This window comes from Punica granatum, chromosome 6, assembly GCF_007655135.1.
Source record: "Punica granatum isolate Tunisia-2019 chromosome 6, ASM765513v2, whole genome shotgun sequence".
Lineage (NCBI taxonomy): Eukaryota > Viridiplantae > Streptophyta > Magnoliopsida > Myrtales > Lythraceae > Punica > Punica granatum.
In genome coordinates this window covers 15,700,180-15,727,293 of record NC_045132.1, presented here as the reverse complement: position 1 = coordinate 15,727,293, position 27,114 = coordinate 15,700,180, and the positions used below count along the sequence as shown (strand labels likewise).

The window sequence follows — 27,114 nt, the reverse complement described above, 5'->3', positions numbered from 1 at the left end:
GGTGACTTCACCATGGGGGAGGCCGCCGACGAGAGCCCCACCTGAGCTCCCCCATTGTTATCTTTTTCTTTTTTAAAAGTAATTTGGAATAATTTTTTAAAAAATAAATAAATAAACTACGTCGTTTTGAGTCGAATTGATGTTTTGGGCACCGTTTACCACGTAGGATGCCATGTAGGATTTCCGTTAGTTATATTTTCATGAGTCCATTTTGACAGACAAAATAGAGCTTCATGTACCATATTAGTGGCAAATTTTCTTAATGTGTCAAATTGACGGTCGCATACAACTTCACTTACAAAAATGATAGTATACTCTAAATTTAAATATAAAGAAAACAAACATCGTCCCCTATTCAACAATGGCAAAGAGCCACCCTTTAATGCCTCTTCAAGGTGTGCATGTATGCCTGCGATGTTAAGACGAAATCCTCTCAAACTATAACTAAAACTAATTCGTGAATGAATGCATATATTAGACATATATATTTATATGTATATTTTTATTACAAGAGATTCATAAACTTAATATAATGAAATCAAAAGCTAAAAAGTAACATTATAGACCAACTAATTACGAACCGAGTATGAAACTTCTTATTTCCTAAACTAAAACATGTGTCGCAAGAGTATGTTGTCAATGCATTCCATTCTTTTTGGCCCACAATTTCAACCATAAATTAAAGATTCATATGTGTTTTCTTTTTTTTTCTTTCACTAATGTCAAAAGGAAAAATAAAACTAAGAAAGATCAACTACATTTATCTATAAATACATTAAAAATTAAAACCAATTATTGTTATATAATTGCAAAGATCGAAATAGAGTTGCTCATAGATATGCATTTCCTTCACGTCACTTCAACCTGGGACTGACAATGGCCTGCAATGGATTCTTCATAACCATGGTGAACTCCTGCTTCTCTGACAAGTCGACGTCGTCCCCCTCCATGGCCCTCCACTCGAATGCCCACACCAAGTTCGCCGCGAAGTACTCCAAGTGCAGCAGAGCCAAGGCGAACCCAGGACAAATCCTTCTACCCACCCCGAATGGCATCATCTTAATCTCCCTACTGCCAGTTATATCAAAACCCTCGGCCCCTCGACCGCTTCCGTGGCTGTTGCTCAAGAACCTCTCAGGCTTGAAGGCCATAGGGTCCTCCCACACGGTCGGATCCCACCCCATCTCTGCCACCATGAAGTTCACCGATCCCTTCTTTGGGACCAGGTAACCGCCGAGCTCGATGTCCTCTATCACCGAATGGGGCAGCACGAAGTGACCAGGCGGGTGCCGCCTCAACCCCTCCAGCACCACTGCCTTTAGGTATGGCATCCTCTGGAGATCCTCCTCTTCCACGGCTGCCGCCTGAGTGCCGACCACGGCCCTGATCTCGCTATACAGGGTCTCCTGAATTTCAGGGCACTTGACGATGTTAGCCATGATCCACTGCAAGGCGGTGGATGTGGTGTCGGCGGTGGATGTGGTGTCGGTCCCGGCGTTGAGGAACTCAGAGCAGAGGCTCACTATTTCGGCCTCGGTGAGCTTCCGTTTCCCCTCCTCGGGTGGCAGCTCTAGGTTCAGTAAAGTGTCAACATAGGACATGACATGCTCGGCATGGTCCTTGTCCCCGTCGATGTTATCTGCCCTGAACTTGCCCCTGTTTTAATTGGCAATCAAGTTGTTGAGGAGTAAAATGGGATAAATCCCACATCGGAAAAGAAAAGAAAAATCCATGGGTTAATATTTGGATTGAGTATCATTACTTATCAGCTTGAGCTTTTAAACTCAATGGAAATTTAATATGGTATCAAAACTTAGGTTACGCGTATGCGTGCCTACGCGCGTGTGCGCACCCACATCACGCTAGGCCCAGTATGTCGAGTGCAGCCAAAGTGTGCGCCTCGTGTTAGTCCTCCCTCGCCCGAGCACGAAGAAGAGTCTGGCTCGAGGTCAATTGTTGATGGCGGGTGTTTAAGGACACGTGACAACGTGTAGGCAAAAATATACCACACGTTGCACGTGAGAGCGGGTGTTGAGGAGTAAAATGAGATAAATCCCACATCGGAAAATAAAAGGAAAATCCATGGGTTAATATATGGCTTGAGTATCACCACTTATCAGCTTGAGTTTTTAAGTGGAAATGAGCTCAGATCCGTATAAGCCCAATGAAAATTTAATATAAGTGATGAAAAAATTCGAAACCCAATGAAAATTTAATACAAGTGATGAAAAGATTCGAATGCAATTATCTGAATTGAAGGAAATGAATATAGGCCCAGATCCGTATAAATCCAATAAAAATTTAATACAAGTGATGAAAAGATTCGAATGCAATTATCTGAATTGAAGGGAATGAATATTGCTGGTTTCATGCGGCACGAACAAGGTTCCCTGTTCAAATCCGTATCACGATTCCCGTACTTCTATTTGGCTTTCAATTTTCTTTATTGTACCTCCCTTGGACCGAAAAATTTCGTGGTACTAGTTGAAGGAAAACAGACTTAGTTTTCCAAATTCTTTTCCACTATATTTATATATGAAACCATGATAAATAAGGGGGCATGCCGATACACGTACCTGGCCTCAGAACGAGCCCTGATGAGGGGGAGGAGGACATTCTTCTGGTTGCGGCGAAGCTGATGGAACTCCTCCCACCGTCGCCAGAACAAAAACTTCCCAACCCTCGGCCAGAAATTGAGGACAGTGAACCGCCTTATGCTCAGGAGCAGTCCTCTCTGCACTGCCTCCACCTCCCTGATCTGCCGCTCCTCGAGGCGGTCCCCGAAGCACATCAAAACCAGAAGGCAGAACATCGCGTACTGGAGGTGGTCCACGGCCCGCACCGCCGTCTTGGGGCCAGCAGCCCTGAGCCGGTCCAGCAGGATGTCCAGGACCCACCTGCGTGCTCGGGAATAGGACCTGACGCGGGCTGGGTGCAGGATCTCCGCGGTCAGGTTGCGGCGGAGGACCCGCCACGTGGGGCCGTAGAAGGCGGAGCTGATGTTGTGCTGGTCGCTGCTCAAGATCTTGTTGGTGGGCAGGGCGGGGGGGCGGTCGGCGAAGGCGGCGCCGTTCTGGACGAGGGCTTGATGGGCGAGGGAGCGGGAGGAGACGAAGACGGCGGGGCGGGGGCCGAGGCGGAGGGTGACCATGGGGCCGTGCTTGGAGTGGAGGGAGCGGAGGATGGGCTCGAGCTCGGCGAAGGACTTGCGGAGCCATAGGAAGTTTCCGATGAGGGGAAAGGTGAGGGGGCCGGGGGGAAGCTTGGGGCCAGCGGAGGAGGGGGAGGAGAGGAGGGACTTGATGAGGGCGGCGAGGCAGAGGGTGATGACGATGACGAACCAGAGCTCCATGGAAGGCTGAGACAGAGAGTTGAATGAATCAACTGATTGGGTTCGGTTTGAGATGAGAGGCGGACAGATGAGGAAAGAGGATTAGAGGAAGAGAGACAAAAGAGAGAGAAGTTTAGTATTAGAAATGCGTGAATGATTAGGACTTGGGCCAAGGGATAAAGTAATACAGACGAAACGCTAGTCGTAAGGTTGGGCTGTGGGGGGACTCTTTGGCGCACGAGAATGTATAGCGCGTAATGGTTATATTACATTATATTAATTTAATTTCAAGGATTGACGCTAGGACGTGCGTGCACTTTGTGAACAAGTTCACAAAATCGTAGGTTCGAATTATCTTTACGGGCGTAACTCTTGGTGAGGCCATTCACACATATATCTATAGGCTTATGATGTGTTCGTAGACTCGAAAAGAATGAACTCTTGTTATAAAAGAAAAAAAATTATTGAAAATAGTTTTTTTTGTAATATTTATATAAATTTATATTTAATAGGTGATCTCGTCAAATGTAAGACTTTTTCCTTAGGCCACGTGCAATTAAGATCGAGTTATTTGGTGCAAATTTATAAAGTCAAACAAATTTATAAAAATATCAATAAGACTAAAAGTGCAAAATATAATATATCATTTTACCTAATAGATTTAACTTTAAAAGAAATATATTCATTTAAAATATATGGTAAATTAATTAATATTATGAACAAATCTAAACTTGGGCACAATAGGCAGAAAGGTCCACAAACCAAAATGCTATGAGAGAACTGTTGATATCACTTACATATCCATGACCATGAGGTGGATAGTATCAGAAATCACATCCGCGTTGGACTTTTTCACTCACGTGCAATCACATTTTATCGTGCCGGGAATCTTGTGTCTCTGTGCATCTTGATATTAGCCTGCTTTTAGTATATGTTTCTATTCTTAGTAGGGATCGAACCTTTGGCAAGCAAATTTCAACTTAGTACTGACTACTTGAAGTTTTGACCCTTGTTTATTTTAGTAAATTTTGTTTTAAAATTGCAATTTTCTAGTGGTAACTCACTTCAGTTTTCATACCTACCCGGCGTATGCTTCATATTCTCATATAGTCACATCTTATCCTGGTATAAACTCATCCTTTTTTTTTGGCTAATCCAGGGTATCCGGACTTCGCGCGACTAATCCCTGAGACTCCGTGAACTCCGGCGACGCACAAAACGAGTTATCACGCCAAAGGCGCTCCGGTGGCTCCATATGATTTCGAATCTGGAATTGGGTGGATACTTAAACTCCTTCTTACCCCTAGATCAAATTCCTTGGAGTTAAGTATAAACTCATCCTTGATGAGGTGTAAAAGGGAACTGAATGGATATAAAGCTTCTATTGAATAGCAGTGTCACCTCTCGGATATTCTGATATTGAACAGTTCATTTCTTTTGGTTCTTTTTTCAGCCTTGTTTTGCTTTGCTAATTCCCCTGGGCTTATTTTTTTTTATTCTACTATTGTCATAATTTTTTTTCTTCTCATCCACAAACTATTGATGTGATTTTCTAACAAATGTATTCAATGCAAATCAAAGTATCGTTCTTTTCCCAGAGATCAGTGGCTGCTCTTCTGATGTCTTTAGTTCTGCACATTGAAATTTCAAGCAACATGCTGGTCCATGTCTGAATGCTTCCACTGTTTGTTGTTTTGGATGCATAATTCACCCTATGGATCTTTAGGGCTGGTCAAATCCCCTGGTTTTTCGATTACTCAGCTGTCTGTGGAACAACTTAGATCATATACAAGTCAAAGTTGTTTTTGTTGCTTTGTTACTTTTTCCTTCTTGATCGATGATCCTCTTGCTTCTTAGAAACTATTGCTGTCGCTGTCGCCGCCGTTGCTGCTGCTGTTGCTGCTGCATAATTATGTGCCGATGCTGTTGTTGCTGTTGTTGATGGTGCTGCTGCGCTGATGTCTTCGCTTGCTCCATCTCTCTCCCTCCCTCTAGGGATTCAGATGTCTGGCTCGGAATGCAGCGACGGGATCGATGTGGAAGGCAATTCCGACTGGGAGACAGGAACGGAGAGTGAATCGGTGTACAAATTGGGGGTGAATCAATGACAGAATTCATCGAATCGGGGACATAGGATTTCATCGGAGGAGGTTGCTGGAGCAAAAAGAGGTGGGTCTTTTTATTTAAGTGTTTTATGACTCCAACTCATCTCTCAATTAGGTTATGTCGATTGAAAGTATATAAATGTGAAATTTATGTGGCAATTAGAATTTCAAATCTATCATGTATTTCGACTTTTAAAACAAAACAATCATTAATTGTAACTTAAGTTCCACATCTATCATCCATTCAGCTCTCCGTCCACTTTCGTTGCTTTCCACTTAGGATCTTTTACGACGTACATTACCACGTTTGCAAAAATGGATAAAAAAAAGAACGGCCGGTAGATTTGAAATTTAAGTATTAGTTAATGATATTTTGTACTAAAAGTTGAAGTTTGTGGTAGATTGAAATTTAATGCAAAGTTCATGGTTTTTAATGCAATTATTAATAATTTACCTTTATTTTGATCAAATAAATTCTTATTTAAATGAGCTTAATATGAAATATGTCTCATTTTTTCGTTTGTATGTAGTGGTCTGGATTTTTCTCCTTACCTTTTCGAATTAAATTGAATAATAATTTATTTAGTTTAACATTCCTTAAAATGAAAGAAAGTGCATGTCCTAAAGAGTCTATAAAACAGGTTGATTATGAGAATGAACACATTAATTAGAGAAACTCGAAAAATTGATGGATAAGAAGTTGTAATTTTACTTAAAATTGCTATCGTGCACATATAAGCTTTTATCGATTATCTTTTTGAGTAGCACTTTGGAACAGTTCCTTAGAGATTTAAATTTAAGAGTAAACTATCATTTTGGTACATGAAGTTGGACGTGCCGTTAATTTGATACACAAAGAGTATTTACCATCCATTTGATACATAAAGTTTCATCACGTACATAAAATGCCCAATCGTCAAGTTACTGTCACGAAATTGTGACATGGCATCCTACGTGGTATAAACGGTACAAGAAAAATAAAAAAAATCATTCGGACTAAAACGACGTAGTATTGACTATTTTTAAAAATATTTTTTTAATTATTTAAAAAGGACGAAAAAACAGAAGAAAGAGTGAAAGGATGGGAAGCCCCACCTGAGCTCCCCCCTATTCCCTCTCTCTTGCTCCTCCACCGGTGACCTCCCCCTAGATGTGGTTGCCAAAGGGTACTTTGCCTTGTGGGGGATGTTGTCGATGGGGGAGTTACGGTGGAGCCTTTTCTCTTTTTTCTTATTTAATAAAAAATATACGACACCGTTTTGGGTGCTTGGCTCAAAAAATGTCGTATTCCTGATATAAATATGGTGTCATTTTTAAGGCATTGCTAAAAAAGGACGTTGCATAATTTATTTTGTTTTAAATATATTAAAATACAAAATCATTTGGGGTCTAAATGCTCAAAACCACATGGTATTTTATTTTGTGAAAAAAAAAGGGGAGAGCCCCCATCTGAGCTCCCCCCTCTATTCCTTCTCTTTCGATTGGCGGCCTTAACCCCAGCCCCCAACCTGAACCCTCCGACGACTTCACCTGGGGGGAGGCCACTGGCGGGGAGCCCCACCCAAGCTCCCCCATTGTTATCCTTTTTTTCTCCCTAAGTAATTTGGAATATTTTTTTAAAAATTAAATCAAAAACTATGTCGTTTTGAGTTGAATTAATTTTTTTGGCACTGTTTAGCCACGTGGGATGCCACATAGGATTTCCGTTAGTCATATTTTCATCAGTCCATTTTGACAGACAAAATAGAGCTTCATGTACCATATTAGTGGCAAATTTCTTAATGTGTCAAATTGTCGGTCGCATACAACTTCACTTAACAAAATGATAGTATACTCTAAATTTAAATATAAAGAGAATAAACATCGTCCCTTATTCAACAATGGCAAAGAGCCACTCTCTAATGTGCCTTCAAGGTGTGCATGTATGCCAGCGATGTTAAGACGGAACTAATTCGTGAATGAATGCATATATCAAACATATATATTTATATGTATAATTTTATTACAAGAGATCCATAAACTTAATATAATGAAATCAAAAGCTAAAAAATGACATTATAGAACAACTGATTATGAATCGAGTATGAAACTTCTTATTTCCTAAACTAAAACATGTGTCGCAAGAGTATGTTGTCAATGCATTCCATTCTTTTTGGCCTACAATTTCAACCATAAATTAAAGATTCATATGTGTTTTCTTTTCTTTACTTTTTTTCACTGATGTCAAAAGGAAAAATAAAACTAAGAAAGATCAACTACATTTATCTATAAATATATTAAAAATTAAAACCAATAATTGTTATATAATTGCAAAGATCGAAATAGAATTGCTCATAGATATGCATTTCCTTCACGTCACTTCAACCTGGGACTAACAATGGCCTGCAATGGATTCTTCATAACCATGGTGAACTCCTGCTTCTCCGACAAGTCAACGTCGTCCCCCTCCATGGCCCTCCACTCGAATGCCCACACCAAGTTTGCCACGAAGTACTCCAAGTGCAGCAGAGCCAAGGCGAACCCAGGACACATCCTTCTACCCACCCCGAATGGCATCATCTTAATCTCTTTGCTGCCAGTTATATCAAAACCCTTGGCCCCTTCGTTGCTTCCGAAGCTATTGCTAAAGAACCTCTCAGGCTTAAAGGCCATAGGGTCCTCCCACACGGTCGAATCCCACCCCATCTCTGCCACCATGAAGTTCACCGTTCCCTTCTTTGGGACCAGGTAACCGCCAAGCTCGATGTCCTCTGTCACCGAATGGGACAGCACGAAGTGACCAGGTGGGTGTCGCCTCAACCCCTCTAGCACCACCGCCTTCAAGTATGGCATCCTCTGGAGATCCTCCTCTTCCACGGTTGCCGCCTTAGTGCCGACCACTGCCCTGATCTCGCTGTACAGGGTCTCCTGAACTTCAGGGTACTTGACGATGTTGGCCATGATCCACTGCAGGGTGGTGGATGTAGTGTCGGTTCCGGCATTGAGGAACTCAGAGCAGAGGCCTAACATTTCGGCCTCGGTGAGCTTCCGCTTCCCCTCCTCGGGTGGCAACTCTAGGTTCAGTAAAGTGTCAACATAGGACATGACATGCTCGGCATGGTCCTTGTCCTTGTCGATGTTATCTGCCTTGAACTTGCCCCTGTTTTAATTGGCAATCAAGTGATGAAAAGATTCGAATGCAATTATCTGAATTGAAGGGAATGAATATTGCCGGTTTCATGTAGCACGAACAAGATTCCCTGTTCAAATTCGTATCAGGCTTCCCGTTCTTCTATTTGGGTTTTAATTTTCCTTAGGGAAATTTACCTAAGATGGCTCATGGTTTATCCGTTTTGTCAAATCTATCTTATGATTTTTTTGTCAAATCTATCACATGGTTTACTTTTAACATCAAATCTATCCCGACGTTATCTTTTCCATCGACATCTAATGGCCGTGCTGACGTGGCGCCCACATGATAAGTGTGGCCCACTATCTCTACACGTGCCACGTCAGTATGGCCGTTAGATATTGACAGAAAAATAAGGCCGGAATAGATTTGATGTAAAAAGTAAACTATGTAATACATTTGATAAAAAAAAAACATATGATAGATTTGACAAAACGGGTAAATCATAAACCATTTTAGGTAAAAATCAATTTTCTTTATTGTAACTCCCTTGGACCGAAAATTGCTAATTGAAGGAAAACAGATTAAATTTTCCAAATTCTTTTCCACTATATATATATATATATATATATATATTATATATATGAAACCATGAATAAATAACCCAACCTGGCCTCGGAACGAGCCCTGATGAGGGGGAGGAGGACGTTCTCCTTGTTGCGGCGGAGCTGATGGAACTCCTCCCACTGTCGCCAGAACAGAATCCTCCCAACCTCGGCCAGAAATTGAGGACAGTGAACCGACTTATGCTCAGGAGCAGTCCTCTATGCACCGCCTCCACCTCCCTGATCTGCCGCTCCTCAAGGCGATCCCCGAAGCACATCAAAACCAGGAGGCAGAACATTGCGTACTGGAAGTGGTCCACGGCCCGCACCGCCGTCTTGGGGCCGGCAGCCCTGAGCCGGTCCAGCAGGATGTCCAGGACCCACCGGCGTGCTCGGGAATAGGACCTGACGCGGGCCGGGTGCAGGATCTCCGCGGTCAGGTTGCGGCGGAGGACCCGCCACGTGGGGCCGTAGAAGGCGGAGCTGATGTTGTGCTGGTCGCTGCTCAAGATCTTGATGATGGGCAGGGCGGGGGGGCGGTCGGCGAAGGCGGCGCCGTTCTGGACGAGGGCTTGGTGGGCGAGGGAGCGGGAGGAGACGAAGACGGCGGGGCGGGGGCCGAGGCGGAGGGTGACCATGGGGCCGTGCTTGGAGTGGAGGTAGCGGAGGATGGGCTCGAGCTCGGCGAAGGACTTGCGGAGCCATAGGAAGTTTCCGATGAGGGGAAAGGTGAGGGGGCCAGGGGGAAGCTTGGGGCCGGCGGAGGAGGGGGAGGAGAGGAGGCCGAGGAGGGACTTGATGAGGCCGGCGAGGCAGAGGGACACGACGATGACGAACCAGAGCTCCATGGAAGGCTGAGACAGAGAGTTGAATGAATGAACTGATTGGGTTCGGTTTGAGATGAGATGCGGACAGATGGGGAAAAGAGGATTAGAGGAAGAGAGACACAAGACAGTGAAGTTCAGTATTAGAAGTTGTGTGAATGATCAGGACATGGGCCAAACATGAAGAAATACAGACGAAACACTTAGTCGTAAGCGGGCAATATTATTTTGCTTAGAGAAGACGATGACACAGACGAAGGCGACGGGTAACGGGCTAGGCTGTGGTGGGACTCTTTGGCAAATTAATTAATATAATATATGGTAATATATAATTTTACCTGATAGATTTAACTTATTAAAAATATATTCATTAAAAATATATGGTAAATTAATTAATATTATGAACATATAATAAAAGATGATTCCATTTAAACTCTTGTGCTTCGATGGCCATTAAGGACAAGCAATTGATGCATCTGCATGCCTTTGATCGAATTCAATTGATGCCTCTGTGCTTTGGGGGATAAATTCCGCCGAGAGGTGATGTTCCGAGCGACAAAATCGAGGCAGTGATGATGATGTGGTGGCAGAGGTGACATGGTAAGAGCTGTGATGGAAAGCCTGTCTTTCGATCAAAAAATTCATTGGAGGCAGTTGTGAAGTTTGATTGTTGCCTCTTTCCCTCGGTGGCCATTAAGGACTGAAGCAATCTATTTAGTAATTTTTTAGTTTTGCTTTATTTTTATGTTGTATAGTTTTTCTAAATTTTATTTTGTTTTCCGTATATTCTACATTTAGTTTTTTTTTTCTAAAATTTATCCTTGAATTTTTCTGAATTAATTTTATGTTTTGTAATGTATTTTATTTTTGTTTCTGTAATTTTTCTGTAATTTATTTTGCTTCAATTATATTTTCTTATTTTTATGAATTTCTCGACGTATTTTTAATTTATTTCTGAATTTTTCATTAAATATTCTAAATCTCATTAATTTTTTTGGTATTTTATTTTATTTCTTGAAACTTATTATTAAATTTTCTTTTTCTGACTTTTATATATAGAAGTAGAACTTCGAATGCCCACGTATTTCTACACTCGACTGTTTTCCAGCTAATTGGAGTTTGTGCTACATATTCTAAAAAATTTCTCGTTCTGTTGATTGTAGTTGTTCTTTCTTGGGACAAAATTGTTGTGCTTTAGTTTGGAGCTTCATGCCAGCTTTGTGATGCTTACCAATTGGGTACTATGACGTTATTCATAAAAAAAAAAAAAAAAAAAATTGGGTACTATGACGCCGGTGGAACCAAATGAGTGGACATTTCTTGTTGATTTATGGCTATTTGCTTATGAATATGGCTTTCGGGACATTTCTTGTTGACATTATTTTTTTTTATTTTCTTTTAAAAAAAATCAGAAAATTTGAATTAGTGCATCGTAACTTGGCGCAAAAAAAAAATTGTAAAAATATTTCTAATTGCAAAAGTATCACAATTAGTATATGGTGTAGGTTAGAAAGTGTCGACAATTGTCTACTTATGGTGTCTGTTGCACATTGTCTTATGACATTTATCAAAAGTATCACCATATAATGACATTGTGTCACTTTTAAAACTCCGTCACTTTTTCTATTGTAATTGGTGGTGGATTCACCATATGGTAACACTTTCATAAATGTAGCAGTGCGAATGCCACTATTGCCTCATATTGTTGTATGGAATAAATATGGAAGTTAATTTGTCATTGTTCATTCAAGTATCCAAGGGTCAACTTGATTTATATTATCTTATATTTAATATATTTTATTTTATACTTAGTTTTCAAGCTTTTAAATTATATAACTAATTTTGAAATAGAGGCATTGGAATAAATATGGAAGTTAATTTTTCATTGTTCATTTAAATATTCAAGGGTCAACTTAATATATATTCTCTTATTTTTAATAGATTTTCTTTAGAATTAGTTTTCTAACTTTAAAATTTTATAACTGACTTTGGAATAAAGGCATTGGTATAAATATGGAAGTTAATTTGTCATTATTCTTTTAATTATCCAAGGGTCAACTTAATATACATTCTCTTATTTTTAATATATTTAGTTTTAAATTAGTTTTTTATGGAATGAATTTTATTAGTTATGAATCTAACCCTATTTTTAGAGAAGAAAAGGTTGTCGGCAAACTTAATTAATTTTAATGTACTTAACTAGTGAATGATAGCTATATGTATAAACTTTTAGTGCTTAGACAATGGACACTAACTTGTGAATGATAGCTATATGTATAAACTTTTAGTGCCTAGACAATGGACACTTACACAAAAACAATATTCATATCTCGACATGTCATTTTACATTATCAAGTAATTTTTATGGTTTTTACCCAAAATGGCCTATGGTTTACGCGTTTTGTCAAATCTATTCCATGCTTTTTTTTGTCAGCTTTATCTCATTATTTACATTTTACTTCAAATCTATCCCGCCGTTATATCTCTGTCAACGTCTAACGGTTTTGTTACAGTAACCCTTTTATCCGGGATAGATCTGAGAAAAAATTAAAATTATGGGATAGTTTTGAGAAAATAATTAAAATCATATGATAGATTTGGGACAAAATTGAAACCATGGGATATATTTGGAGCCTACTAATGTTTCATTAACGGACAACAAAAACGGCGGGATAGATTTCGAGCAAAATGTAAACCATGTGATATATCTGACAAAAAAAAACATATGATAGATTTGATAAAACGTATAAATCACGGGCCATTTGGCGTAATTTTCCCTAATTTTTTTTTTTTTAAAAGAATATCAATAAGTAATTAATAGGTACGGATAATGTAGATTATTTAGAAACAATTTGTTGAGTTTGATCCAAATGAAAAATATGGTGAAATACGCTCAATGAAACTGTAAGGAAACTCATTGTGAAGCTAAAATGATTTATTAATCTATCTTAGATAGCGCATCCACCGCCCAAATCGTTCTCTTCAGATTTTATATATTATTGTGATTGATTTTCAGAGACTGCGATCACACTGTAAATTTCATTGCTTCTTGAAGTTGTGTATCGATCGGATCCTTAGCGATAGGTAATATTCGGGCCGTAACTGCTATTAAAAGGAGTTTCTGCACGAGAACATAGATAAGAACTTGAGGAGACCTAAAAATGCTTCCAGACAATAACACGGTCAGAATTTCTTTTTAATAGAAAATTTAGGTTTGGCTCACTTGCTTTTCCATTTTAATCAATTTTATTTTATTTTATTTTATTTTATTCCATCCTATAATTTCGCAAGCTTTTTCTATAGTAGTGCTTTTTTTTTTCTCTTTGTTTTTACCCATACTATTGATTTTTTTGGATTATAACAGAGAATTATGAGTCTAGTAAAATAAAATAAAAAATCTAAATAATTAATAAAGAAACACGGGTATTTTCACTACGACAATCGAACCTAAAATATTTTAATTACTAGACGCACCACACCACCTTTCTCCGCTTTTGATTGTTTTTTCTTATTATTTCATCTACTTTTTCAATTATAAAAAAAGTAAATTTTGATCATATTAGCTTTTTTTTTAGTTTTATCATGATTCTCTGTTCTTTTTTTGGTGATTTCATCCGCGTTACACCTTCGAAATCTATATAGTATTATTGAAATACGAAAAGTGCGAAAAGTCTAGCATGATCCAGTGTTATGTGACACCATGATCATGACTGTCCATCACGCATGGATCCCACGTGGATCCTGCATATGAATGGCCTAGATGACTTTTACTACTTCGGTAACAAGACACGCGGTCATGCTAGACTTTTATTACCATGATAACTTTTGAAATAAAAAGTATATTTCTAAAACTGGGGGAAAGAGAAAGGACGGGTTGGGGAAAAAGAGAGGGGAGGGCTATGGGCCTTGATGCTGGAAAATGCACACAAGCTAGGTCAGCTCAATCTTCGTATGCGTGAACTGTGAAGAGAATGTGAAGCCGACCACCAAGCTAACAAAATTGTCAGCCTCACCAGGCCAGCGGTGACCCATGTCAAGCCCCCCAGCGCTGCAATTTGTTCTTTCTATTAAACCGGAAAGGCACCTAAGTTTTAATCGAGGTCATTAGCATATTCCAACCCCATTGTCCTCAGTCCTCAGTTAGGGTCGAGGTGGGCTCGGTTAGGCCACCTCTTAGCAGATCATGTCAAGCAGCTCTATACTCCCAGCGGCAGCATGAGGATGCCTGACTGCAACAGCAAAAGGGCTACAACACCCTCCCCTCAGTGGGCTCCGGTATCCTATCCCAGAAATTCTCAATAGTGATTACGGTCGGGAAGTTATTTCCAGCAAGCTACAACCAACTTGGGCAACTTCCCAATATAATCTAAATGTAATTTTCATTGAACCAGCCGAACGTGTCATGATCCACTTTCCTGGAAAATAAATTTCATCAAACAAATAGGCAGTGAATCTCACCACAAATGATCAAAATGATATTGGCATTTAACAAAAGACAGTTTTGTCCATGGCCGAAGAAATTCATTACGATGACAAGATTTGAACATGAGTTTCTCAAAACAGCTAGAAGTTACGAAGGTGAAGCGAGAAGGCCTAGATCCTAACTGATTCTATATACTCGAATCAAAATCCGCCAAAACAGCTTCAGATTTGTGCCATTGTATGTTGAGAAGAATCTCCTGTATGTTTACCATCCTTAACCTGGAGGTCAAGAAAGTCGGAAAATCAATCAGATTCTCACCAACGATCAGCCGAGTGCAAAACTGTAAAAACAATTTTGTCATTCAAGTTTTAGTTTTCAATGGCCAAGAAACCTCAGCAAAACTCGATTACATTCTAATTTCATTGCACATCTTCCACGTAGACCAAAAGGTATCTTAACTTGCTTTGTGAAAGCTGAAAATACTTCATCAAAACATTTTATCATAAGAAAAGATCCTTGGTAATGGCAGGGATTGAATACAACTTACCTTTTCATAGAGCAAGAGCCTTCCGTGCAATAAAGTAGCTCCAAATTATCCAAAAACAAAGTAGCTCCAGAAACAGGAAACCTGAATCCTGGGCAGCCTGAAGAAGGAACATTACATGAATCCCAGCACAGAAAGAGTGAATTATTACATCATATATGTACCAGATATGTTTGTTATACAAACCTCTTAAAGGAACATTTTGCGGTATGCCTTCTTCTCCTTTTCACGTCTCTCAAAAACCTGCAAAAAAGGGAGATGGCTCAGAAATGTTTACCATGTCTATTTACTGCCATGTTGAATTTTACTGCTCAGTTTACCAAACCTTCTTTTTAGCAGCAGCAAGCTCTTTCTTAATTCCACCTGTGGTGCAAAGGTGAGAAAAAAAGATTAAGACCAGTGCATAGTAAGAAGCATGATCATGTAAGCCACCAATGTGTGATCTGCTAGAGATACTATGTTGCTGTTATAGCTTAAGCCCTTGAGATGAAATTTATGTTCAAACTTAGCATTCAAAAGGGAAAAAGATATATGAATATCTCAACCGAAATATATATATATATATATATATATATATATATATAGCTAGTTCGGATCCGTACATATGGTTGAAACAGCTCAGGAGTATAAACTATGATATTAGACACAGAGAAGTTGTATACAAATTTTTATTGATTAAAAGTTGAAAACAGGAAAATTTTTTAGTAAACTTTCCATATATTGTTGGAGTGGTAAGGTGTCCTGTTTACTATTGAGTAAGCAGCAACATGAAGAGAATCATGCTACACTTGACGAAAGCACAACTAAGCCACCAATAAGTACGCAGGCAAGAAAAAAGAAAATAAAAAGAAAACAAAGTCCTGCTGCTCACCATCATTTGGCTCCAGTTCCAGTGCCTTTGAGAAGGACTCAAAAGCAGAATCAATGTCGTTGAGCGCCATGTATGCCTGATGAGTTAAACATACTTGATCATTAGCACTTGTCTAATTGGGTAACAAAATGCAAGGTATAAGCACAAGTCCATGATAGAGTGAACCTACCTGGCCCTGACGATACAGAGCCTTCGCATTGTCATCTCCATCACGAATAGCAAAATCAGTGTCCAAAAGTGCTCCTTTAAGATCCCCGAGTTTCAATTTACAAGCCTACATGAATGTATCATTCATCAGTTATTGGATTAAATTGCTGGAAGACAAGGAAAGAGAAAACGAGAGAATATCTGAGCAATGTTAGGTACTCTCATATCCAAGAGATTTTGACAAAGAAAGAGACTGTGAACTGAAAGTACTGAGATTGACCAAGTGCAAATGAACCTTGAACTCGAAAAGAGATGGATGTCGATGTCTGATTCACCAAAAAAAATATTTCCTACAAAATGAACAAGTTCGCATCTCTTTTTTATTTTTTTAGAGCAGTAGTAACTTACAGCACTATTTGTGAAAATCTGTGACTTTGTCTTTCTCAAAGCAGCACTCTTGACTGCACAAAACCATATCAGCCATAGTATTAGATGAGTTTGCATAATATGAAACATATCAAGGCTAAAGGAGATGCGGCTGAAGAACTCAGGGTCACCTTCATCGATACCATCCTTCTCCCAGCAGACATCCAAATAGCGCAATGCCTTTCGATACTTTCGAAGAGCCATCTTGTACTCTTGCTTCTGCAAGTTGTAGACATCCCATTATTGCAGGAAATTTTCGGGGGAAAGAATCATGGCGCAATAGTTTCTTATTTTGACTATAAAATATTAATATAGAAATGTTGAATGGAATCTTCTATACCTTAAAATTCTCATTTCCAAATCCCTTGATAGAATCCACAGCAATCATCCACCAAGACAACTCACTTGGACTCTCATCTAGATCAATTGGCCAATCAGGATATGCATCTCCATCCTTGAAGAAGTTAGTAATTCCATAGTCCTGTCCCTCTGGAATTTCTCCACAGTCAGCAATGATCACATCGGAAATAGGGCAGTCACCGTCATCAGTGTGGACATGTTCAATTGATCGGACCACTCCCATTCCCTTTACAACCCTTCCAAATACTACATGCTTTCCATCTAAATGAGATGTCCGAGTTGTCGTGATGAAAAACTGAGACCCATTAGTGTTAGGGCCTGAGTTAGCCATTGACAGCATGCCTTTCCTCTCATGCTTCAATTCAAAGTTCTCATCTTCAAATTTCAAACCATAGATCGACTCTCCACCAGTGCCATTTCCAGCAGAAATATCTCCACCTTGTGCCATAAATCCTTTGATAACCCGATGAAAGCGTACCCCCTATGTCCATAAACATAGATAAATCATCCAATGTGTTAATTAACCTAAACAAACTGTTAATAACACAAAAGTGCCCGAGAAGCTCCTCTAGACATGAATTGCACTAGTACCAGAGATTATATCATTCAGCACCCAAAGCAGAACATAGTTGATTAGAACCTCGTAGATTTCTTAGGTGACATACGGAAATCCACAAGAGAAAGCAAAATGTACTGGCTTTATAAGATATGCGTTATTCAGAGGACTCAACGTGATAACCAATTTCAGAGGTGATATGGAGCAACCAACCATCAGAAAAGGCACAACTTTCATCATAATTGAGGATCAATGTGCTGCACATAAATGCACTGCCGCGTAGATACACACTAAAATGGCAGTTCGAATAATGGAGAGGGTGGAAATGGGAGCAGGGTACCTTGTAGTGGAGGGGAACGCCAGTGTTGGGGCCAATGCCCTTCTCACCGGTGCAGAGAGCCCTGAAGTTCTCGGCGGTCTTCGGGACGATGTCATTGTAGAGCTCCACCACGATCCTCCCCTCGAGCTCCCCGGTAATGCTAACGTCCAAGTAGCACCTCGGCCTCGCCATCTCTTCTTTCTTTGCCCAGCTCCTCTCCGTTGACCCTACTTGTTCTGTGAGACAAGTGCAAAATGCACATCCGTGACTAAGCAAGTCGAGGTTTTTCAGAGACAGAACGAAAGAACAGACAACACCCAGCAAGCAAATTCGACTGATGAAGAGATGGGGTTTTAGATTTACCGGCGCAGTCGAAGTGGCGGCAGCCGAGGTCGGCGGGGAGTTGCCTTCCCCGGAGAGAGAGAAGAGGCAGAGAGGAGCGGACACAGGACCGGAGAGGCGGCACAGGAATAGAGTGGCGATCGCAGGAGCTCCAGCCAGAGGGGGCCTGGGAGTCACGGAGCCGAGGTGTTCGATCGTTTTTCCCAGAGGGGGCTGGGAGGGAGCCAAGGGTTTGGTACTGGAAGGACTGACTGTGTTGTGTTTGTTTGAGGGTTTTATCGTTTTCCCGAATTTAAAGGCCCCAAAGTTTTCATAGTTGGTAAGTAGTGAGTGCTAGCCATTACTATGATATATTTTTGGGAAAAAAATTAATATATTTTATTATATTAGATAATTAAAATAAATTATAATCTCTAAAACATGTGACTTGTGTATTATTGTTATTTTAGTTTTTTCGGTTAATAGAGTTATTTTATTAAATCACGACCATAATATGCATTATAGTGCCGACGACATCCTTGACTAGTATATCCAAAGGACTGCGGTCGAGATCCTCGACTAAGACAACTACTACACAGCGACTCGTAAGTCAGCCAAACAATTATCGACCAGGGCACAAACTTGGATGATGTGATAATCAACCCTTATTAAAACCAACCAACACAGTTAACCATGTATCTGCCATAATCAGATCATACCCAAATAATACCGAGCATTTCTGCCCCTATTCAACTCAAGCCATGACCATCCAAACATGACCTAACCCAGCCAAGTATACCCCAATATGGCTACCAGAGTGAACAGTGAAACAAAAACAAAGGTGGGGTCGGACAATTGGTAAATCGTCGATGCTTCAAGCTCGAACACTCAAAGGTTTTCATGCTAAAATGGAAAGACAGAAACCATAAGGGGGAGAATACCGTTTAAAAATATTAAACTGATAAGTATTCCTTACTACAAACCTTTTAGTTTGGCGAAAAGGTCAAATTTGATCATTAACCTTTAGCTATTTTTCTATCTTAGTCCTAACTCTTTTTTTTGGCTGGATTTCGTCATCAATATTTTCCGCACGGTATGAGTTGAGTCATTTCGTTCAAAATTCCATCTATTTTCCCTGACATGTATATTCGTCAAATAAGAGTTCGCCATGCGCGCGACAGATCACTGCTACTCTAAACCGGTTGATATAGAGTAAATCCGATTCATTTTTTAATTAGATCCATAAATCGGACTAAGATATTTTCGATTTTTAGGATTCCAGCCATATTTCGGTGCGTGAATGGAATTTTGGATGAAAGGACTAAACTCATACCACGCGAAAAAGATTGAGAATGAAATCCAGCCAAAGAAAATGTTAGAACTAAGATAGAAAAAGAGCTAAAGGTTGAGGACTAAATTTGTCATTTTCCCTTTAGTTTAATACCTTATTAAATTAATACTAAAACTTTACTTTTTGGGAATAAGAATAGTAAAATCAAGTCAATAAAATTCTTTTAACCAAAATTAACATGATTAGTTTGGAATTTTATGATTTTTTTTAAAAAATTGATTGCTAACATCGAAATTGGAGGAGACATTTCAATTTCTTAAGATTCAAACTTAATGTTCTACCATAAAGGCATATATTGTACTTTTTGAAAAAGAATATTACCTTTGTTGTAAACAAATGCATTCTCATCAACGCAAAATTTTATGTAATGCTCGAATGAATATTACTAATAGTGATATTATTAAAATTATTATGAATATTATTAATTATTTTCAGTGTGATCACAAATATTTTCAACTTATTAGTCGAATTCTCGTAATTACAACTTTCCTAAAAAGTTATAAATGAGTGATTCTTGTCATAATTTTCTGACTTTAAAAAGATACCTTAAGTTCAAATAGCAAAAAGAAATAAAAGAGAGTGTAGTGTAACGGTACATATCTGTGCCTAATAACCAAGCAATTCATGGTTCGATACCGAGTGAGACTATATGTGTCCATTTATTAGTTATTACAATTTTAATTTTATTGTATTAGATCCATGAACCTCCTTTATGAATAAAAAATAAAAAACAAAGTATCCTTAACGTCTTATTATTTTTCTTTAGATATTTTATCCAAATATTAGGTTTTAATAAATTCTTCGACAAATATTAATCCGTTGTTAGGAGATGTTGGAGGGCCTTTGCTACCCTATTTTTGTATTCGCTTAGTTTAAGCTTTGTTTAGGCTTCAGCACGTTTATCCATCGAAATAAATCATTAATAAAATTTTCTTATGCAAAAACAACTTAATGTATTAAATGGTAATTAAGTTACCTACTATATAATCTAATTATTAAATTGCCATTGGATCCTCATTGCCAGATAGATTAACTTTATCTCCCGGTATTTATCTCCTGCTCCATGTACAAATGTTAATTGATCCTAACAATAGGTACAAAAGAGGATTGTTCAGGTTTAATATGCATGTCCTTTTATTTTGTCTAAATAAGAATGAAAATCATGACTAAATATTCAAATTAGTCCAAAAATAAATATTGACTTAATTAATTGCAATTTTGAACTAGGCTGCGACGGGCCAATTTAAGGCATGAAGTCAGATGCTTGATTTTTGCTGCTACTGCTGCGAGTTTTCTCCTATTTCGCTCCCATTTTTTTTTAAAAAAAAACATTACTAGTTAGCATGCCCCGCTTGTTGCTGCGAATCCACACAATTTCATGCAATAATATTGTAATAAAATATGTGCAATTATCCACGTAGCATATGGAGTTGAGATTATCACTTTAGTGGTCACATGCACACCCTCAAAGAGAGAATGTAAATTACCACTTTGGAGGTAATCTAGATTAACATTCCAATTTGGATTCCTCCTAACCTGATCTAGCCAAATAATGTAATGTTGTGGACCAGACAATTTGAAACAACTTTACTTTTAAACTTTTATTGATTATACTAACGTGACTTGATTCAAGCGGTTCAACGTTTATTTTCCTTAAGCAAGATTTCAAGTTTGAGTATTACGGATGGAGAAAATCCATGTTGGGAGAACTGTTGCGATAAATGTATGTAACGAGTTCGAGTATTGTTCCCACGAGGAACGATCTAAACTATCATTAACTATTAGAATTAAAATAGTTGGCTTTTATCCAAACGATTGATTTTCACGAGAGTTGTTTGAAACTAAACCTAAGCAGAAAAATAACAATTTATGAAAATTCAATGATGATGAAAAATCTAGAGCATTCAACTTTCCCTAGGGTTAATTCTAATATGATCACCTACTTTCTTTACAATTGACTGATTGATTTTATTGTTAACCTAAGATTTTGTATCTTCTTATACTTCTTTCAATAGCTACGAGAACTTATCATCATGTATCGAATCTACTACACTATTCCTAGGCAATCGACTAGTGAGAACCCATTCAGATCGAATCCTAATCGGCTATCTAAGGTGATTGATTATTCCTAATCCTCTTGCAAATTAATCTTGTTTTCCAACTTGAATTAATCTTAGGCTATTCTATTATGAGCCTAACCTAGAATTTGTCTCCCAAGTTCATCACGGTTGCTACAACGATCCAATTGTTAATCAGGCAATCAGAAAACATTAAGAACGAAATAGAATAAACATATCAATCAATCAATAGACAAGGAAGTAAGATCACAAACTATGAATAAACCGTAGGTTCCATTGAAGCCCTAGGCAAATTAAAATTAGCTCATAACGATCTTGTTCATCATCCAAGAGTATAAAGGAAGCATGATCAAAATCATGAAAGAACAAAGAAAAGTTGAAAGAAACTTGTCCGGTCTTGGGCTTGAATCGTCTCCAATCTTCTTCGTCTCCATGCTATGTCACATCATGAGGATCATGGGCATGACAATGAGGCTGATGCACACGAGCTTGGAAGTTGGACTCGTGAAGAGGGAGCTGAAGTACAAGATCTTGGAGGCTTGCATGTTCCAAGTGGGCCAATCACACGGGCGAAGGCCAAACAAATCCAACAAGCTATAGAGAGCTTGCTGATGGGCTTTTTATTCCAAGAGGAGTCTAATTCAATTAGGTCTCCAAAGGCTTTTATTCAACTGACTTGCCATGAGATGCTGAAGATGGAATAAAAGACTGCCAACTATTCTAGATAGCCATTATTTAGTTTCCTTTGTTATTTTTGGCTTTAGGAAACTAAGGTTATTACAGTTGCCTAGTTTATTAGTTTCTAGTTTCTCCTAGGCTTATATAAAGGAGGCTGAGTAGCTGATCAGAGGTAGACTATTATGGTATTTTGGTGAGATTTTCTCTTTTGTTCTTCATTGAACACCTTCGAGTGAACAAGTGTGACAGCTTGTGATTGTTTGGTACACTTTGATATTATTGGTTCTTGTTTCTTCATAAACAACGGGTCAATAATCCTTGTCTTGATATTGTTGGTTCTTGTTTCTCTATAAACAACGGGTCAATATCCTCTTTATCTAAATCTGCATTTGGCGATCTGAGAATCGATTCAAGTTGGTCGTCGGGTTTCACAATCCTTCGTGAGGTCCGCATCATTTTGGTATCAGAGTATCAGGCTCCAAATCAGGTTTATCCTATTCTTTACGTTTCAATTCGTTGAATTTCATTCCATCTAGCTTGTTCGTTCTGGATTGATTAGTAGCAAAAAAAAAAGGAGAGCAAAAAAAAATTCGGCCAAAAAAAAATAGAGCTGAAAAAAAAAGATAGAAAGAAAAGAAAGAAGCCGTCGGTGTCAATTTGATTCGGATTCTTTGCATCACATCATTCTAAAGTTGTTATTTACCTTGTTGTTGATCCGCGTTGATTTTGCTCCTATAATTACCCAATACCTGATCTTCCATATTCCCTTCCCTATATCATCCTCCATATCTTTCCATCCATATATTACTCTGATATATTCCTTTCTTCATTTCTAAAATCTTTCCTTGGTTAATTTTCCTTTAACCATTTATTTTCTCGTTAGTTTGTGTCCAAGTTAGGGCCAATATATTAATTGTTGTTTTGAATTATTATGAGCTAGTTGCCTTTGATTTGTGAGTTACTGAGTTCTTTAAAGAACTTTGAGGAGGAAATTAGAGTGGAAAGAGGCAAGAGGGGTGAGCGTATCGGAGGGAAAAAGCCATTGAACTGAGTGAAACACGAGTGTTGAGTGATGATAATTTGAGGGCAAACACGTGAGCGAGTGGTTGTGAGGTCCTAACACCAATTTTCTTTTCATAGTGCAAACATGAGCTTCGCAGGAAAAGGCAATGAATCTACAACCGGGGATGGAAGTAATGCCAGCTAGCAAGATGTTGCTTTTACTTTGAAAGCCATGCAGCAACAATTCGAGAGATTGGAAGTTGTTTTTGGAGATATCCGTGATAGAATGGACCGGCAAGATCAACGAATTGATCAAATGCAGAGGGAGCAACCCAGACAGCATGTGCAAGTTCCCAATGCAAGGAGACTAATCCGCCAGCCAGCGAATTCTCACGATGAAGAAGGTGAAGATTATGAGGAAGATGATGAAATTGCATCCGTGGGAAGTGTGAGGAGAGCCAGAGGAGTTAGGAATGAGGGGCGAAGACATGGTAGGCGAGATCAATCAATTAGAGATGGAGTAGATAGGAATATTGGGAGTATTAAAATGACGATACCACCTTTTCAAGGGAGGAATGACCCTGACGCTTTTATCGAATGGGAGAGGAAGGTGGAGCTTGTATTTGATTGCCATAATTACTTGGAAGAGAAGAAAGTGAAGCTTGTAGCGGTGGAATTCATTGATTATGCCATCGTTTGGTGGGACAAATTGGTTAAGGAAAGAATAAGGAACCATAAAAGACCTATTGAGACCTGGGAGGAGGTGAAGACTGTCATGCGGAGGTGATTTGTTCCCTCGTATTACTATCGAGACTTGCATTTAAAATTGCAAAGTCTAAGGCAGGGGACGAGGAGCGTGGAAAACTACCCCAAGGAGATGGAAATAGCTTTGATTCGGGCAAACATTGAAGAAGATGAAGAGGCAACTATGGCCAGGTTTTTATGTGGTTTGAACCGAGAAATTGCTAATGTGGTGGAGTTGCAACATTATGTGGAGATAGAAGAGATGGTTAGCACGGCCATGAAAGTATAACGGCAACTCAAGAGAGGGAGACCAGCCAAGCATGAGGGTGGTTCTTATTCGGGATCTTCAAATTGGAAGTCGAAATGGGGTGCCAGCTCAAGACCAGTAGAGAAACCCAAATCGAATGCTGAAAGGAGCATGAGCAAGAGCCAAGGGGACAACAAGGAGAGAGGTAACTCTACATCCCAACCTCAAAAGAATTGAGATATCAAATGTTTTCGGTGTTTGGGGTCTGAGCATATTGCTTCTCAATGTCCAAATAAAAGGGCAATGATCATGCTGGATAGTGGGGAAATTCAAACTGAAGAGGAGGAAAGTGATTCAATGCCAACACAAGATGATTCTAGTAGTGATTATGAATATGCTGTTGAGGGAAATGCCTTAGTAATCATGCGAGCACTGAATGTACAAATTAAGGAAAAAGAGAGAGATGATGTGCAAAGGGAAAATATATTCCACACTAGATGCCAAGTGAATGATCGGGTATGTAGTTTGATCATTGACGGAGGTAGCTGTGTGAATGTGGCTAGTAAGTTACTTGTTGACAAGTTGTGATTGCGTACATTGAAGCATCCTAGGCCATATAAGCTGCAATGGTTGAATGAAAGTGGAGAAGTGAAGGTGAACAAGCAAGTTCTGGTTTCCTTTACTATTGGGAGATACAATGATAAAGTTCTTTGTGATGTAGTGCCCATGCATGCTAGTCATATGTTGCTTGGGAGGCCATGGCAGTTCGATAGACAGACAATACATGATGAGTATAAGAATCGATACTCTTTTGTCAATGATGGTAGAAAGGTGACACTTGTTCCATTGACACCTTATCAAGTGTATGAGGATCAACTCCTAATCAAGAGATCAATTTGTGAGAAAAGTGAGGTAGAAGCTGAGATTGAAAGAAAAAAAAAAGAGTGAGCAAGTGAGAGAGGAAACTGGTAAGACTAGAGAGGAAGAAATTCGGGATAGTAAAACGAAAGAGAGTTTAGCTATAGATGAGAGGAAAGAGTTAGTTGAGAGAAAAGAGAAAAAAAATGAGTTTCTATGCAAAAGAAAGAGATTAAGAGTGCATTCAAAGCTAATCGCCCAATGATCTTATTTATTTACAAGGAGGCTTATTTCTCTGACCTTAATTCTTCTTTGCCAAGTTGTGTTACCTCTCTTTTGCAGGAGTTTGGAGATGTCTTTCCCACGGAGTTACCCAATCGTTTGCCACCAATAAGGGGAATAGAGCATCAAATCGACTTTGTGCCAGGAGTCGCAATTCCGAACCGGCCAGCATATCGAAGTAATCCGGAGGAGACAAAGGAACTTCAAAGGCAAGTGGACGAGCTTTTAGCTAAAGGGTATGTGCGTGAGAGCATGAGTCCTTGTGCGGTCCCGATGTTGCTGGTGCCAAAGAAAGATGGTACTTGGCGAATGTGTGTTGATTGTCGCGCTGTAAACAAAATCATGGTAAAGTATCGACATCTCATTCCTCGATTAGATGACATGTTGGATGAATTGCATGGTTCCACGTTATTTACAAAAATAGACTTGAAAAGCGGATATCATCAGATTAGGATGAAAGAGGGTGATGAGGTGGAAAACGGCTTTCAAAACAAAACAAGGCTTGTATGAGTGGTTAGTTATGCCATTCGGATTAACTCATGCACCTAGTACTTTCACGAGGCTCATGAATCCTGTTTTGCGTGCTTTCATTGGAAAATTCGTTGCATATTTTGATGATATCTTGGTGTATAGTAAGAGCTTGAATGATCATATTCATCATTTGCGACGCGTGCTTCAGGCATTGAGACATGAAAAATTATGTGCTAACTTGAAGAAATGTACATTTTGCATGGATCGAGTTGTGTTTTTGGGATTTGTTGTTAGTTCCAAGGGTATTCAGGTTGATGAGGAAAAGGTGAAAGCAATTAAGGATTGGCCGACGCCGAAATCCGTAACCGAGGTAAGAAGTTTTCACGGTCTAGCCAGTTTTTATAGGCGATTTGTGCGGGATTTTAGTATTTTGGCTGCTCCATTGCCGGAAGTGGTTAAGAAAGATATAGGTTTCAAATGGAGAGTAGAGCAAGAGCAATCATTTAATTTGATTAAGGAAAGGCTTTGTTCTGCACCTTTATTGGTTTTACTTGATTTTTCGAAAACTTTCGAAATTGAATGTGATGCTTCCGGGATTGGTATAGGTGCTGTTTTGATGCAGGAAAAACGACCGATTGCCTACTTTAGTGAGAAGCTAAATGGAGCCGCTTTGAATTATTCTACATATGACAAGGAACTCTATGGTTTGGTCCGCGCTTTGGAGACGTGGCAGCACTACTTGTGGTCGAAGGAATTTGTCATACACAGACCACGAATCATTGAAGCATTTGAAAGGGCAAAACAAGCTGAATCGGAGACATGCCAAATGGGTCAAATTCATAGAGATGTTTCCATACGTGATTCAGTACAAGCAAGAAAAGGAAAACGTGGTAGCTGATGCATTATCACGGAGGTATGTACTTATCTCTACTCTAAATGCTAAATTTCTTGGGTTTGAACATCTTAAGGAGTTGTACATACAAGATTCTGATTTTGGTGCTATATATAGTGCATGTGAAAATGGTGCATTTGGTAAGTTCTATAAGCATGACGAATTCTTATTTAGGGAGAATAAGCTGTGCATTCCTAATTCTTTTATGCGTGAATTACTTGTGCTTGAGTCGCATGGGGGAGGTTTTATGGGTCATTTCGGGGTAGTTAAGACTTTGGATATTTTGAGAGAACATTTCTTTTGGCTGCATATGAAGAAAGATGTGGAGAGAATTTGCTCTAAATGTGTTACTTGTAAGAATGCAAAATCAACAGTCAAACCCCATGGAATGTATATGCCTTTACCTGTTCCTAATGAGCCTTGGACTGATATATCCATGGATTTCATCCTAGGATTGCCTAGGTCTAATAAAGGACGAGATTCCATTTTCGTAGTTGTGGATCGATTTTCTAAGATGACTCATTTTATTCCATGTCGCAAAACTGATGATGCCACACATATTGCTGATTT

General features: G+C 39.2%; 2 protein-coding genes and 1 pseudogene across 2 annotated transcripts; all 3 read right to left on the bottom strand.

Annotated features, from left to right (window-relative positions):
- Nucleotides 1-620: 620 nt before the first annotated feature.
- Nucleotides 621-3,531, bottom strand: LOC116211487 (cytochrome P450 89A2-like). The gene is made up of 2 exons (XM_031545907.1): nucleotides 2,577-3,531; nucleotides 621-1,656 (listed from the first exon to the last, which is right to left on the bottom strand). Exons 1-2 carry the CDS (start codon nucleotides 3,350-3,352, stop codon nucleotides 855-857), a joined length of 1,578 nt encoding a protein of 525 aa, XP_031401767.1. The 5' UTR covers nucleotides 3,353-3,531; the 3' UTR covers nucleotides 621-854.
- A 4,161-nt stretch (nucleotides 3,532-7,692) lies between these two features.
- LOC116211637 lies at nucleotides 7,693-10,252 on the bottom strand (annotated as a pseudogene).
- Nucleotides 10,253-14,428: 4,176 nt separating this feature from the next.
- On the bottom strand, nucleotides 14,429-18,246 carry LOC116211638 (peptidyl-prolyl cis-trans isomerase CYP40). Its single transcript, XM_031546100.1, has 11 exons — nucleotides 17,984-18,246; nucleotides 17,642-17,856; nucleotides 16,726-17,226; nucleotides 16,517-16,604; nucleotides 16,368-16,420; nucleotides 15,982-16,086; nucleotides 15,813-15,888; nucleotides 15,267-15,304; nucleotides 15,128-15,184; nucleotides 14,945-15,041; nucleotides 14,429-14,675 (listed from the first exon to the last, which is right to left on the bottom strand). The coding sequence occupies exons 2-9, from the start codon at nucleotides 17,810-17,812 to the stop codon at nucleotides 15,131-15,133; spliced, it is 1,086 nt and encodes a 361-aa protein (XP_031401960.1). The 5' UTR covers nucleotides 17,813-17,856; nucleotides 17,984-18,246; the 3' UTR covers nucleotides 14,429-14,675; nucleotides 14,945-15,041; nucleotides 15,128-15,130.
- Nucleotides 18,247-27,114: the final 8,868 nt, after the last annotated feature.